The sequence below is a fragment of the Spea bombifrons genome, chromosome 1 (genome assembly GCF_027358695.1).
Source record: "Spea bombifrons isolate aSpeBom1 chromosome 1, aSpeBom1.2.pri, whole genome shotgun sequence".
NCBI classification, from domain to species: domain Eukaryota; kingdom Metazoa; phylum Chordata; class Amphibia; order Anura; family Pelobatidae; genus Spea; species Spea bombifrons.
In genome coordinates, this window is record NC_071087.1 from 20,595,118 (window position 1) to 20,611,579 (window position 16,462).

Consider the following 16,462-nt stretch of genomic DNA (forward strand, 5'->3'; position numbering starts at 1 on the left):
GACTGATAATTTTGCCTAGGTGTTTGTGAGCCACACCGGTGACCGAAACATATCTTCGACAAAATGCCGAAATAAAAAAAACGGCCGAAAATAATCCCCGCAGGGGCCGCACTGCTTTACTGTGTGTTGCCCTTACTGTGCAAGCAGCGTCTCTTGTGCTGGCCATAGGAACCAGGAGTCACATGACTGCTCCGTTCCTCCTCCCAGTGGGCGGGACAAGAGAAGTTTGTGCAGAGAGAAGCAGCAGGGCCCCTATGGAAGTCTGCGTGTGAGAGATCTGCAGTGCAGGTAAGGGGGTGAAGGAGGGTGTATGAATGAGTATATGAATGAGTGTCTGTGTGATAGCACGGTTGTGTAAGTGGGGGGAGGAGCATGGCACACAGGGCCGGCCTTAGGGGTGTGCGACCTGTGCGGCCGCACAGGGCGCCATGGCAGCAGGGGCGCCTGCCCGGGACTTAAATTAAAACATCGGTTTTTTTTTTAAACTTTATTTAACATCCATCATGTTAAAAACCCCATGCTTTAATTTAAGTCCCGGGCAGGGGCGACGAGCGGTTGCTCGTGAAGTTTTCAGCAGCCGCTCTGCTCCCCTCAACATGAAATGCCGGTACCGCGGCACAGCGGGAAGACGGATGCCTCCCGCTCCCACCGCAGGACTCCGGCAACAAGGTAAGTGAGGATAATGAGAAGTAGGGAGCGGGAGTAGATAGTGAGAAGGGGCGGGGGGATAGTGAGAAGGGGCATAGGGGGGTAGTGAGAAGGGGCAGAGGGGGGGCGAGGTAGTGAGAAGTGGCAGAGAGGGGTAGTGAGAAGTGGCAGAGGGGGGGTAGTGAGAAGGGGCAGGAGGGAGAGGTAGTGAGAGGGGGGAGAGGTAGTGAGAGGGGGCAGAGAGGTAGTGAGAAGTGGCAGAGGGAGGCGAGGTAGTGAGAAGTGGCAGAGGGGGTAGTGAGAAGGGGGCGCCAGAGGAGTAGTCCGCACAGGGCACCAGAACACTTAAGGCCAGCTCTGAATGTCACATTGTACAAATATAGGTACACATGTTGATGGCCTCCTAGGCCTCTCCCTCTGCCCTATTTGTACACTAACTCCCCTTAGTTCATCCTTGCACTCCTCCACTAAAACTTTCCAGCACCCCTTATGCCCCCCCAGTACAGAGATATATGTGTGTGTGTGTGTGTGTGTGTGTGTGTGTGTATACATATATATTGTCTAAACCTTTTTTATTCCAACTTAATTTCTTTATTGAAGATTCAAGGATTTTACATACAATCATAAAACAAACATGTCTTTTAGCGAAATACATAACTAAAATGCAATTCAGCCAACAAAAGAGAAAAGAAAAGTCTTCCTGGAGGTTACCACCTCATGCCTGGTAGGCAGGAAGGGAAAGCTACAAGAAACGTAATGACTTAACTAAAGCTTTATAAGAGTTACTAAGAAGCCGGGGTCCCGAGACTATTTAATATTCTATTTAGGATCCAGAATGATTTAGAGGTGTGTGGAGACTCAATGGCAACTCCAAACACATCTTAAATTAATCGTATGATAGGAAATTCTGACGTTATTATAAAGCAGGTTATTGATTGACGTGTTTGTCCAACATACTGGAAGCCATATGATGTCTGCCAAGTTAATTTAATTCCCTTCAGCCACTTCTTGCTCTATACCGAGCAACCCGTTACCACCAAACTCACTTCAGCAGCTACATGTAATTTTGTCAGATAGATGTTTCCCTTGCAGAACTGAAAATAAAATGTTGTGTAATTTGGGAAATGTAATGGTTAATGCCAAATAACGTATCACATAAATCATACCTCCCAAGGGTCCCTCTTTTGGACCTAAATTGACCCAATACCGCCTGTTCATCTTTCTTTAGCGCTGAGAATGTTTGGTGGGGATGAATGTAGCCCAAAAGATGCCAGTCTTTATCAGAAATTATGCACTTATACATATGTATAGTAAGGAATTCAATAGAAATGTTCACTTGGGTTTAAACAATTTAATTGGTATATAATACAATCAGGAACTAGTAGAACTCCAAGTAACAAAGTAGCACAAGAACCATGTGCTGATCAGTATGTATAGATGTTATAACATATCAATGAATTATTTGTCCATTCTGGCCCTCTTGCTAGGCAGTTGATGGTCACTGTTGTCATTTGGGGTGGCGGCTGGTGAACTGAAACTCCTCTTCTTCCCTTTTTGAATGTAGTTTTCAGGCTCATTCACTTTAATAAAAGTCCCCCCACAGGTAAGCTGATGGTGTGACCACCAACGTTCCCGAGCAGAGGGTGCCCGATTTATTGCCCGCATTATGAAGCCAAACTTTGGCCCCCAAGCTCTGCAGGGACCATTACAGAGCCACCAGTGTTTTCTGCATTCAGCAACCTCTGCATGGAAATTGTGGTAGATGGAAATGTTGGCGCCAGTGATGTTATTTATGCGCTCCATGTGTTTGCAGAACTCTGGTCCGTGGTCTCCATCATCTTTGTATTGGCCTGTTACAAACAGGAAAGCATGAATCATTTCATGGAGAAGGACCTCAACAAGATCTCTCCTTGATCTCAAGCTCAATAGTGGCTTGCTGATATATATAGTGCACACGTCTTCATTTTCCTTGTAGTAACAAATCCCGGTGTTTAGCATCATCCTGCGGCTCCATTTTACTTCCACCCCCTTCAACTGTCCCTGGAAAAACATGCCATTAAATGACATGAACAATTCCTGGAGGTTGGGGTTTGGGTCCAGCACCTCCCAAGCAGGATCGATTACTGATAAGCACTCAGGATCTATATAATCCATCGCACTGGGGAAAAGCTTCCACAGCTAATCAAGTTTATCACTGCAGCAGCTCCCTCTCGCAATAATCAAGTAGCAAATGCAATGACAGCAGAAGCTTATGACACTATGATGTCATGGTGAGTTACAGAATGTTTACACCCAGCACTAAGCTACGCACACAAACTCACTGAAACTCACAAAAAAAGTTGAATGTTTCAACTTAACCAACGTTGCTGCTATTTATGACCTTCATGAAAAGGGGTTTCCCACCCTACTGGTCAAAGCTTTTTTTGTCATTTTTTTACCTTGTTCAATCGCAATTTCCATTTTTGCTATTTATTGTATCCACACAGTTTATATATTACCCCCCCCCCCCCGATGGAGAGATATAAGCTATCGTATAATATGAATAATATTTAAAAAAGATAGAATAATTATGAATAAAAATAAATGTTCAATAATACATACCTAATATCAAACCTCTTCTTTTCTAGGATCCAGTGGCATCACTAGAATTACAGTCACATGGGGCAGGATAAAATTTTGCAAGCTACCCTGTTCCTGTTCATCTTGTGGTAAGGGTACAGCCTCACACCTATATATACACGTACTGTACATATATACACGTACTATACACTGCCTTTATGCATGCCTGCCCATACATATACACATACACTTCCCTTACACACGCTTGCTCGCACACATACACACACTGCCCTTACACTCACCTGCCCACACACATATATATATATATATAATATATACACACACATAAACTGCCCTTACATTTGCCTGTCCATACACACACATATGCACTGCCCTTACACATTCACTGCCTAAGCAGTCTAACACAAGCCTGCTTATACAAACACATATACACATACAGTACCCTTACACACCTATATCCTACACATACACTGCCCTTACATTCCTGCGCATTCATACACATACACTCAGGGCCGGCGCCACCTATAGGCAAAGTAGGCGCCCTGAGGGCAGAGTGGCATATAGTGGGATTAAGGTATATCTGGGTTGGTTACAATGCATGTATGGGGCAGAGTGACATTTAGGGGGGTGTAAGGCATATCTGGGGGACAGAGTGGCATATAGGGGGTGTAAGGCATACCTGGGGGACAGAGTGGCATATAGGGGGTGTAAGGCATATCTGGGGGACAGAGGGGCATATTTGGGGGTATAAGGAATACCTGGGGGGCAGAGTGGCAAGCCTGGGTCAGATGTGCATAGCTGGGGGGCTGGTTGAAAGAAAACAAGAAATTCATTTTTCTCAATCAGTTTTTATTAAATATGAATTAATATTTACTAGTAAAACTTTTTTAGATATTAAAACCTAGTTTAAGAAATACCGTATTTGCTCGATTATAAGACGACCCCCCAAAATCTGATTAATTAATGAAAAAAAGAAAAAGCCTGAATATAAGACGACCCTATAGGAAAAGTTTTACCAGTAAATGTTAATTCATGTAAACTATGAGAACAATTGTTTGTTAATAAAAGCTATGATTGAGAAAAATATGTTGTTTTTGTTTATTTCCTTTTTTTCAACCTGCCCCCCCAGTTATGCACATCTGCCCCCAGGCTTGCCACTCTGCCCCAGAAATGCCTTATACCCTCTAAATGCCACTGTGCCCCATGATACGCCTTTTAACTCTCTATATGTCACTGTGCCCCATGATATGCCTTTTGACCCCCCTATGTTCCACTCTGCCTCCAGAATTGCCTTATACCCCTATATGCCACTCTGGCATTTAGGGGGTTAAAAGGCATATTATGGGGCAGAGTGGCATATAGGGAGGCATTTCAGGAGGCAGAGTGGCGCATAGAGGGTTAAAATGCAATTCTGGAGGCAGAGTGGCATTAAGGGGGTTAAAAGGCATTTCACAGAGCACTCTGCCTCCAGAAATGCCTTATGCCCCCCCCCATTTAACACTCCCTCCCTCTTCCTCCTCCAAACTTACCCGAGCTTCTGAGTCCCTGGTGCTTAGTCCGGGCAGCATGTAGAGCTCTACGCTCTTGAGCGGAAGTTGTCTACGTGAATCGCGTAGAGCTCTACGCGCTGCCCAGACTAAGCACTGGGGACTCAGAAGCACCGGTAAGTTGGGGGGGCATAACACAGACGGAAGACCCAGGTCCCCTGCATCGGTGCGGGGGATCTGGATCTTAGTTTCATAGTCAGACCTATTTGAGGTCTGATTATAAGACGACCCCGATTATGAGACGAGGGGTATTTTTCAGAGCATTTGGGTTCTTGTACCTTTAAAATATAGCTTTATTTAAAATAAACCAAAAATGTGCATATGGTTTTTTATCCGTTAAATCTAAAAAATAACAGGCCAACTAATCGATTATGAATGAGGCGAAGTCCCCAGGATGATGCGCTCTGTATGAGGAGGCCTGTTATGCTGGCTAACATCTGCTGACATGGTGTTATTAATATAACTTTAATATAACATTAGGGGATAATGTATGCAATACAAAGTATCACATCACACACCAAATGATTTAGTGGCACCAGGCATATGCACATTAAGAGCTTTGATTAAAATTATTTTTTGTATCAGGATGAATAGATTGTCATGAGGGACTAGTAGATTGGGCTACCATTTTAGTCCCTTGGACAATTAGGTTTTTTTAAAAAAATTCCACACCACTGCCTTAAAGATCAGGCTGTTTTTTATTTTTTGTACCCTTTGCCCTTTGTGACCAAGGCTGTTTTAACACTTTTGCAGTACCCGTGTTTAGCTGCAATTTTCTCCTCTCCTATTTAGTGTAAGTTACATATTGTTTATTTGTTTTCAGGACAAGATAGGCTTTATTCAGATACCATTTTTTGATCATATCATCTAATTTCCTAAAAATAATAATAATAAGAAGAAAATATGATGAAAAAGTGAAAACAAATATTGGAAAAATCTTTTACTCAGGGTATTTAAAATGCTGGTATTGTAACCCTTTTCGTGCACAAGATTCTACCAACAGCCTTTGTCAAAGTTTGTGGTAGTTTTTTTAAAATCTTTTTTCACATAAATTGTACTTCAGGTGTGAATTTATAGCTCCTGGTATATGCCACTGCTCTTTTTACTTCATTTTGGTCAGTCTGTGTATATGCCCTATTATGCCCTATTTGAGACATATTTGAACTTGGCCACTTCAATTTACCCCATCAAACCATTTAAAAAAAATAAATAAATAAAACTCTTTCCATGTCAAGATTTTTGGGAAGATACAGCACTTGCTCATAATTTTAATATTTTTGGAGTGGCATATAGGGGGGTATAAGGCATATAGAGGGTATAAGAGATATCTGGGGTTCGTGGTATATAGAGGGGCAGAGTGACATATAGGGGGTATAAGGCATATCTGGGGGTCAGAGTGGCATATGGGGGTATAAGGCACATCTGGGGGCCAGGGTGGTATATAGGGGGTATATTGTCAGGTTGTTTGGGAGGTAAAAGGCCTTAATTGGGAAGTGCGCTGTTTTTTTTGTCTATGCCATTGATGCCCTGGGGATGGGCCACACGGGCCCTGATGGCGATCTCAGTGTTGCTGAATGCCTAGACATCAAGGCATTACTGCAACAACGTTTGAGCGAAGAAAGCGATCGCATTTGTTTAATGCCATGCCAGATGTTCACTGGCTGCCCCCACTTGGGATGCACTGGTAAGTCTAGGGGACGGTTTGGCATATAGGTGGGTATAAGGCATTTCTGGGGGGACAGAGTGGCATATAGGGGGTATAAGGCATTTCTGAGGGCATATAAAGGGGTATAGGTCATATCTGGGGGCAGATTGGCAAGCCTGGTGCAGATGTGCATAATGGGGGGCAGGTTGGCAAATAAAAGGAAATAAAAACAAAAAATGCATTTCTCAATCATAGTTTTTATTAAATATGAAAAGATAGTTTGCATGTGAATTAATATTTACAAGTAAACTTTTTTCCCTAAAGGGTAGTCTTCTATTCAGGCTCCCCCCCCCCCTAAGTTAATATTCAAATTTTGGGGGTCGTCTTATACTCGAGTAAATACGGTCCTCACAGTTCATGGCTCTTTCAACCTCTGTTGTTTCTTGAGCTGTTAGGTACACGTGTTGATGGACTCCTAGGCCTCTCCCTCTGGCCTATTTTTACACTAACTCCCCTTAGTTCATCCTTACACTCCTCCACTAAAACCTTCCAGCACCCCTTATGCCCCCCCCCAGTACAGGTGTGTGTGTGTGTGTGTGTACATATATATTGTCTAAACCTTTTTTATTCCAACTTAATTTCTTTATTGAAGATTCAAGGATTTTACATACAATCATAAAACAAACATGTCTTTTAGCGAAATACATACCTAAAATGCAATTCAGCCAACAAAAGAGAAAAGAAAAGTCTTCCTGGAGGTTACCACCTCATGCCTGGTAGGCAGGAAGGGAAAGCTACAAGAAACGTAATGACTTAACTAAAGCTTTATAAGAGTTACTAAGAAGCCGGGGTCCGGAGACTATTTAATATTCTATTTAGGATCCAGAATGATTTAGAGGTGTGTGGAGACTCAATGGCAACTCCAAACACATCTTAAATTAATCGTATGATAGGAAATTCTGACGTTATTATAAAGCAGGTTATTGATTGCCGTGTTTGTCCAACGTACTGGAAGCCATATGATGTCTGCCAAGTTAATTTAATTCCCTTCAGCCACTTCTTGCTCTATACCGAGCAACCCGTTACCACCAAACTCACTTCAGCAGCTACATGTAATTTTGTCAGATAGATGTTTCCCTTGCAGAACTGAAAATAAAATGTTGTGTAATTTGGGAAATGTAATGGTTAATGCCAAATAACGTATCACATAAATCATACCTCCCAAGGGTCCCTCTTTTGGACCTAAATTGACCCAATACCGCCTGTCCATCTTTCTTTAGCGCTGAGAATGTTTGGTGGGGATGAATGTAGCCCAAAAGATGCCAGTCTTTATCAGAAATGATGCACTTATATATATATGTATAGTAAGGAATTCAATAGAAATGTTCACTTGGGTTTAAACAATTTAATTGGTATATAATGCAATCAGGAACTAGTAGAACTCCAAGTAACAAAGTAGCACAAGAACCATGTGCTGATCAGTATGTACAGATGTTATAACATATCAATGAATTATTTGTCCATTCTGGCCCTCTTGCTAGGCAGTTGATGGTCACTGTTGTCATTTGGGGTGGCGGCTGGTGAACTGAAACTCCTCTTCTTCCCTTTTTGAATGTAGTTTTCAGGCTCATTCACTTTAATAAAAGTCCCCCCACAGGTAAGCTGATGGTGTGACCACCAACGTTCCCGAGCAGAGGGTGCCCGATTTATTGCCCGCATTATGAAGCCAAACTTTGGCCCCCAAGCTCTGCAGGGACCATTACAGAGCCACCAGTATTTTCTGCATTCAGCAACCTCTGCATGGAAATTGTGGTAGATGGAAATGTTGGCGCCAGTGATGTTATTTATGCGCTCCATGTGTTTGCAGAACTCTGGTCCGTGGTCTCCATCATCTTTGTATTGGCCTGTTACAAACAGGAAAGCATGAATCATTTCATGGAGAAGAACCTCAACAAGATCTCTCCTTGATCTCAAGCTCAATAGTGGCTTGCTGATATATATAGTGCACACGTCTTCATTTTCCTTGTAGTAACAAATCCCGGTGTTTAGCATCATCCTGCGGCTCCATTTTACTTCCACCCCCTTCAACTGTCCCTGGAAAAACATGCCATTAAATGACATGAACAATTCCTGGAGGTTGGGGTTTGGGTCCAGCACCTCCCAAGCAGGATCGATAACTGATAAGCACTCAGGATCTATATAATCCATCGCACTGGGGAAAAGCTTCCACAGCTAATCAAGTTTATCACTGCAGCAGCTCCCTCTCACAATAATCAAGTAGCAAATGCAATGACAGCAGAAGCTTATGACACTATGATGTCATGGTGAGTTACAGAATGTTTACACCCAGCACTAAGCTACGCACACAAACTCACTGAAACTCACAAAAAAAGTTGAATGTTTCAACTTAACTAACGTTGCTGCTATTTATGACCTTCATGAAAAGGGTTTTCCCACCCTACTGGTCAAAGCTTTTTTTGCCATTTTTTACCTTGTTCAATCGCAATTTCCATTTTTGCTATTTATTGTATCCACGCAGTTTATATAATACCCCCCCCCCACCGATGGAGAGATATAAGCTATTATGTAATATGAATAATATTTAAAAAAGATAGAATAATTATGAATAAAAATAAATGTTCAATAATACATACCTAATACCAAACCTCTTCTTTTCTAGGATCCAGTGGCATCACTAGAATTACAGTCACATGAGGCAGGATAAAATTTTGCAAGCTACCCTGTTCCTGTTCATCTTGTGGTAAGGGTACAGCCTCACACCTATATATACACGTACTGTAAATATATACACGTACTATACACTGCCTTTATGCATGCCTGCCCATACATATACACATACACTTCCCTTACACACGCTTGCTCGCACACATACACACACACTGCCCTTACACTCACCTGCCTACATATACATATATATATATATATATATAATATATACACACACACATATGCACTGCCCTTACACATACACATTCACAGCCTAACACAAGCCTGCTTATACAAACACATATACACATACAGTACCCTTACACACCCATATCCTACACATACACTGCCCTTACATTCCTGCGCATACATACACATACACTCAGGGCCGGCGCCACCTATAGGCAAAGTAGGCGCCCTGAGGGCAGAGTGGCATATAGTGGGATTAAGGTATATCTGGGTTGGTTATAATGCATGTATGGGGCAGAGTGACATATAGGGGGTGTAAGGCATATCTGGGGGACAGAGTGGCATATAGGGGGTATAAGGCATATCTGGGGGACAGAGGGGCATATTTGGGGGTATAAGGAATATATGGGGGACAGAGGGGCATATTTGGGGGTATAAGGAATATCTGGGGGGCAGAGTGGCAAGCCTGAGGTCAGATGTGCATAGCTGGGGGGCTAGTTGAAAGAAAACAAGAAATTCATTTTTCTCAATCAGTTTTTTTTAAATATGAATTAATATTTACTAGTAAAACTTTTTTAGATATTAAAACCTAGTTTAAGAAATATTGTGTTTGGGTTCTTGTACCTTTAAAATATAGCTTTATTTAAAATAAACCAAAAATGTGCATATGGTTTTTTATCCGTTAAATCTAAAAAATAACAGGCCAACTAATCGATTATGAATGAGGCGAAGTCCCCAGGATGATGGGCTCTGTATGAGGAGGCCTGTTATGCTGGCTAACATCTGCTGACATGGTGTTATTAATATAACTTTAATATAACATTAGGGGATAATGTATGCAATACAAAGTATCACATCACACACCAAATGATTTAGTGGCACCAGGCATATGCACATTAAGAGCTTTGATTAAAATTATTTTTTGTATCAGGATGAATAGATTGTCATGAGGGACTAGTAGATTGGGCTACCATTTTAGTCCCTTGGACAATTAGGTTTTTTTAAAAAATTCCACACCACTGCCTTAAAGATCAGGCTGTTTTTTATTTTTTGTACCCTTTGCTCTTTGTGACCAAGGCTGTTTTAACACTTTTGCAGTACCCGTGTTTAGCTGCAATTTTCTCCTCTCCTATTTAGTGTAAGTTACATATTGTTTATTTGTTTTCAGGACAAGATAGGCTTTCTTCAGATACCATTTTTTGATCATATCATCTAATTTCCTAAAAATAATAATAATAATAAGAAGAAAATATGATGAAAAAGTGAAAAAAATATTGGAAAAATCTTTTACTCAGGGTATTTAAAATGCTGGTATTGTAACCCTTTTCGTGCACAAGATTCTACCAACAGCCTTTGTCAAAGTTTGCGGTAGTTTTTTTAAAATCTTTTTTCACATAAATTGTACTTCAGGTGTGAATTTATAGCTCCTGGTATATGCCACTGCTCTTTTTACTTCATTTTGGTCAGTCTGTGTATATGCCCTATTATGCCCTATTTTAGATATCTTTAAACCTGGCCACTTTACCCCAATTTACCCCATCAAACCATTTAAAAAAAAAACAAAAAAAACTCTTTCCATGTCAAGATTTTTGGGAAGACACAGCACTTGCTCATAATTTTAATATTTTTGGAGTGGCATATAGGGGGTTTAAGGCATATAGAGGGTATAAGGGATATCTGGGGTTCGTGGCATATAGAGGGGCAGAGTGACATATACGGGGTATAAGGCATATCTGGGGGTCAGAGTGGCATATGGGGGTATAAGGCACATCTGGGGGCCAGGGTGGTATATAGGGGTATATTGTCAGGTTGTTTGGGAGGTAAAAGGCCACAATTGGGAAGTGCGCTGTTTTTTTTGTCTATGCCATTGATGCCCTGGGGATGGGCCACACAGGCCCTGATGGCGATCTCAGTGTTGCTGAATGCCTAGACATCAAGGCATTACTGCAACAACGTTTGAGCGAAGAAAGCGATCGCATTTGTTTAGTGCCATGCCAGACGTTCACTGGCTGCCCCCACTTGGGATGCACTGGTAAGTCTAGGGGACAGTTTGGCATATAGGTGGGTATAAGGCATTTCTGAGGGCATATAAAGGGGTATAGGTCATATCTGGGGGCAGATTGGCAAGCCTGGTGCAGATGTGCATAAATGGGGGGAAGGTTGGCAAATAAAAGGAAATAAAAACAAAAAATGCATTTCTCAATCATAGTTTTTATTAAATATGAAAAGATAGTTTGCATGTGAATTAATATTTACAAGTAAACTTTTTTCCTAAAGGGTAGTCTTCTATTCAGGCTTTTTTCCCCCTAAATTAATATTCAAATTGTGGGGGTCATCTTATAATCGAGTAAATACGGTCCTCACAGTTCATGGCTCTTTCAACTTCTGTTGTTTCTTGAGCTGTTTATGCTATAAGGTCTTGTAAGGGCACCTACTCACTCATATAGAATGCATCCACCAGGGCCGGCCTTAGGGGTGTGCGACCTGTGCGGTCTCACAGGGCGCTATGGCAGCAGGGGCGCTATGGCAGCAGGGGCGCCTGCCCGGGACTTAAATTAAAACATCGCGTTTTTTTGTTAAATAAAGTTTAAAAAAAAAACCCCAATGCTTTAATTTAAGCGGTCGCTTGTGAAGTTTTCAGCAGCCGCTCGGCACCCCTCACTCTTCGTTGACCGCAGGAATATGACATCATACTCCGACGCTCAACATGAAATGCCGGCACCGCGGCAGAGCGAGAAGACGGAAGCCTCCCGCTCCCACCGCAGGACTCCAGCAACAAGGTAAGTGAGGATAATGAGAAGGAAGGGGCAGGGGGGTAGTGAGAACGGGGCGCCAGAGGAGTAGTCCGCACAGGGCACCAGAACACTTAAGGCCGGCTCTGATGGCACATGGGGCTCTAAGTGATGTGCAGCATCAAGCAGCAAGCCAGGTTTCAGCATGTACTCCTATCATGCCAAGTCAGCCAGTACATGCTGGAACCTGTGTATGTCTGGGCAGGACTGTGATTGGTGTTAACAATCAATAACTCGAGACTGAGTGCTGGGGCACAGCGTGAGACTGAGTGCTGGGGCACAGCGTGAGACTGAGTGCTGGGGCACAGCGTGAGACTGAGTGCTGGGGCAAAGTGTAAGTGCTGGGGCAAAAAAAAGTCCTGGCTCCTAACACACATATACACACACAGACAAACTTCTTAAAACTGGAAATGTTTTAGAAAAATAAGCATGTTATGACCATAGTACACAATAAGTGTGTGGTTTGGTTAATTAACTTAATTAAGTTTTGTTCTTTACTGCTTACATGGCAATGCTTAAGGGTAACGGTAGCAAGTAGTATTAAGTGCTTTTGCACAGTGGTAGTGGTTCAGTGTGCTCACGTGAAATCAAGTTCTTGCTAATCTTGTGCAACACAGGAGATGCATAGAACCATTAATTGCAAGTGGCTACGGCCGTGGCCTTTTGTTTCGTCTGAATGGGGTACAAAGAAGTTCAAAAGATGGGGATGCATGAATTGGTATTCCATACCTCCCAAGTGTCGTTTCTTTAGGAGGATCAGTCCTTCTTGTGGTGTCAAATCCCCTTGTGCCTCTTCTCCACCGTGATGTCCTTTTCTAAGAACTCAAATGTTTTCTGGATATCAATGTATCACAATTTTCTACAGCCATCAAAGCCAGAATGATATTTCTAGAACAACCAGTAAATGCCTTACTTGTTACATAAATAACACCAGGAGGTCACAAACTCACATAAAAGTGTTGGTAAAGCTCTGCAACCTGGCCATAAACTCAACCCTCAAATGAAAAGCAATCCTGAAAATATTTGGACACCAGCCTTATGTATTTTAAAGTGTGGCGTAAGTAGAAACAACAAGGCCCCGGTGCGAAAACTGCCCTTCAAACTGCTTGTCAGTGCCACCTTTGCCGCCAAGCAAAATAATTCCATCTACCTTTATAATACTGAAACGAATAAACATTTTATTTGCTGATGGAACCTAAAATCAAATATTCTGCGGTGTTTTGGTTTGAATCAGACTACTTACATAATCAACAAACGTATCGCTATGAAGAAACACTTTATGACGGTTATGCAGCCAGCAAAGTTCAAAACACTGGAACCTGCGCTTGGTCTCCAAAAAATGTCTCCGGAAATGAGGCTACGATCTTAATGCAGCTCTTGTACTTAGAACTCGGCTCAAAAACTCTTCCACCTTTCTCTATGGCAGGGGCGTCCAACCTGCGGCTCTCCAGCTGCTGCAGGAATACATCTCCCATAATGCTCTTTCAGCTAAGGGGCTGGCTGAGGAGGATGGGAGATGTAATCCCGCAGCAGCTGAAGGGCCGCAGGTTGGACGCCCCTGCTCTATGGTCATTGGCTAAACAGTTGACATGAAGATCCAGAACACTGCATTGAGTTGAACATCTGCGGTTGCCAAGTGTGCGCGCATGTGCAATACGGAGCTGTGATGAGAAAGGATTAATATAAGGAGGCCGTGCATTGGCGACCAGCGAGGGCGATAGTCACAAATGGCTACAAATAAAGACAGCCGTGTATTCAGGTGCCTCGCTAGCAATGCCCGAGTATATCCGAGTCATGGAGAGGAATCTGCTGGGTTAGGCGGGGGCTGCGCTCTTCAAGAATTCCCGAAACTGATTGGGGTTCCGCTCTACTAGACTGAGGGGTGCAGACAGATACACCGTGGCTTGCTGAGATTTAGGAGAGTTGTAGGCGCTGCAGCCGGTGTCCCATAGGTTAACCAGGCGTCATAGGAGTTGTAGTCCACAGCACGCAAGGCTGTATGTCTTAGGGCTCTATTCACTAAACAGAGAGTTGTCAGGAGAATTTGGACAGGACAGTTGAGTTTCAGCCCATTGACTTCACTGTGAAGGGCTAATCCCAAGGAGCTTCTGCTGCAGAGACAGCTTGGCTGGTCCTGTATGATGTATAGTTAAATACATGAGAGCTCATCAAAGTCTCCTGACCCATTGAACTATTGGAACATTATACATGCCAGCTCAGTCATTCTTGCTGGAGGAACCTGCCGCTGTTGGCTCTTCATAATGAACAGTTGTGCAACTCTCCCATTAGTAAATAAAGCCATTAGTTCCAGTCTATCCTTTGGTTCAGCGATAAATCTTTGGTATAAGATGTCGGCTTGTATAAGAGTGTTCAGGCATCCCTACAACCGGCATACCACGCTAATAGCCGACATCGGTGAATCAATTCCCCTTCCGCTGGGACTCAGTGGGGATAGCGTGGCAACTCACAATGAGAGATGCATCAGAGACCAGCTGAGGCTTTCTGGGGTAAGCGAGCTGTGTGTATGTGTGTTTGTATGTTAGTGTTTATCTAGGTATGTATATTAGTGTGTGTCTGTATGGGTAGGTATGTGTGTCTGGGCATGTTAGTGCGTGAACATGTGTCTTTGTCTGGTATGTTTGTGTAGATATGTGTATGTGGGTATGTTAGTATGAGAACTTGTGTCTTGTCTATGCATGTTCAGCCCTGAGTAGGACACTGGGCCTAGGAAGCCAGGCGCTGGCGGATGATAGGCACCTGCAGCCCCGTGGAGCAGGACTGAACTTCCACAATATTATAGAAATGTAAAACGGCCCCCCCAGAGTAAGGACGGTCAAGGAGATGCAGCAGTAACAGTAGTAGCTGAGCACTGGGTCTGGGAAGCCAGGCACATGCAGCCCCGTAGAGCAGGACCTAATTTCCCCAATATTATATATGTCTGGTTTTGTCACCAATATATATTTTCCAAATATGCTCAATAGAAAGAAAAAATAAAAATATTAACTCGTCCACAAATGACAGGTCTGGATGGTAGTGTAAACGTACAACCGTGTAAACCAACGTAAGTTCAGTAGAATGTCTGGTTTTGTCAACAATATTTATCAATGAAGATAAAGCATCATATAGATTAGAGGTTTGGTTAGTAGCGCAAACGGGCAACTGTCCATGATAAATCCACCCAACATCGGCACATTTTCTGCATTCTAGAGGGACAGATCACACAAGAAAGCGCAGAATTCCAGGATAGGCAGGAAGCCAATGCCCTGCTGCACGTCTTTCAGTCTCTGTTTGTCTTTTCTTCTGCTATTACTGTTAAGATATGTTATTACGAAATCTTTTTTTCTGAATATCCCCTTTAGACATTTGAGAATTATGATGTAAATGCAATCGTATAGGAGCCAGTGCATTATTATCGTTACAATTACCCTTGTGTTTTGTTTGTGTTTCTCAGGTAACCTGCCAGTGCAGTCACTTTCTAAACAATGGCACAGATTCGGTTATCATATGCCCATGGCGCATGTTTTCATCTTGGGAATACGGAAGACCCAACCCAGTGGAATGAGTGGTGCCAGACAGGAGATTTTTAAATGGTGTGAAATGCTTGTTCTCATGTCTGCAAATTACTGATAAAAAGCCGGTAGGTACACAAAACAAAAATTCAGCGCATGCTTGGTGAAAATTGTTTTTATTGGGCATGCACTGAATTCTTGCGTTGTTTTGTGTACTTATTGGTCATTATTATTCTAGCAGCACTTGGGAATCTGTACTTTTATTACTTTTATGCTTTTTAGGTTGTGCGCTACTCTATTTCTGTATATATATTTCTGCGCAAACCTTAAACCAAACACAGATGCCTTTTTACCTGTGTCCAAAAAAGGCTTTAAATTGCTCGAGAGTCTCTTTTGGGTTAGAATGCAATAAAAAAAGCAAAAAACAAAACAAAACAATATAGCCATGAAAAATTAGATTCACTGAACTTGGGGTACATTGACATAGTGGTGGGCTAAGCAATATATAGCCATATAGTGTGACAGATCCCCAATATTTATGCCTGATGTGAATGGTATTCACTTGGCTAAATTCTTGCTTTGTTTTATTTATTAAAACATAACATCATACCAAACGACCGAATAACTAGGGGAAAGGATACATAAACCTATTAATTGCGTACCATGATGCTTAAAATATTGCACAAGACTGCAATTCCCCCCAAAACTCGAAGGCAATTTTTCGTAATGCCCAAATAAACCCCGACTCATCACACCACTGCTAACGGCTGCAAAATGCCCCAAACCCACCGAGCCAGCGGCATCTGTCCATAGTTCCAGTTTGCG

At 42.5% G+C, this 16,462-nt stretch overlaps 2 protein-coding genes across 2 annotated transcripts; both read right to left on the minus strand.

Moving 5' to 3' along the window:
- Nucleotides 1–2,106: 2,106 nt before the first annotated feature.
- LOC128478367 (DNA-dependent metalloprotease SPRTN-like) lies at nucleotides 2,107–2,802 on the minus strand. Its single transcript, XM_053458138.1, has one exon. It carries the CDS (start codon nucleotides 2,800–2,802, stop codon nucleotides 2,107–2,109), a length of 696 nt encoding a protein of 231 aa, XP_053314113.1.
- Nucleotides 2,803–7,932: 5,130 nt separating this feature from the next.
- On the minus strand, nucleotides 7,933–8,628 carry LOC128478526 (DNA-dependent metalloprotease SPRTN-like). The gene has a single exon (XM_053458151.1). The coding sequence runs from the start codon at nucleotides 8,626–8,628 to the stop codon at nucleotides 7,933–7,935; it is 696 nt and encodes a 231-aa protein (XP_053314126.1).
- Nucleotides 8,629–16,462: the final 7,834 nt, after the last annotated feature.

What these genes read in the sequence shown, in the direction of transcription:
- LOC128478367 (XM_053458138.1), bottom strand. Translation starts at nt 2,802, where the DNA reads ATGGATTATATAGATCCTGAGTGCTTATCAGTAATCGATCCTGCTTGG.
- LOC128478526 (XM_053458151.1), bottom strand. Translation starts at nt 8,628, where the DNA reads ATGGATTATATAGATCCTGAGTGCTTATCAGTTATCGATCCTGCTTGG.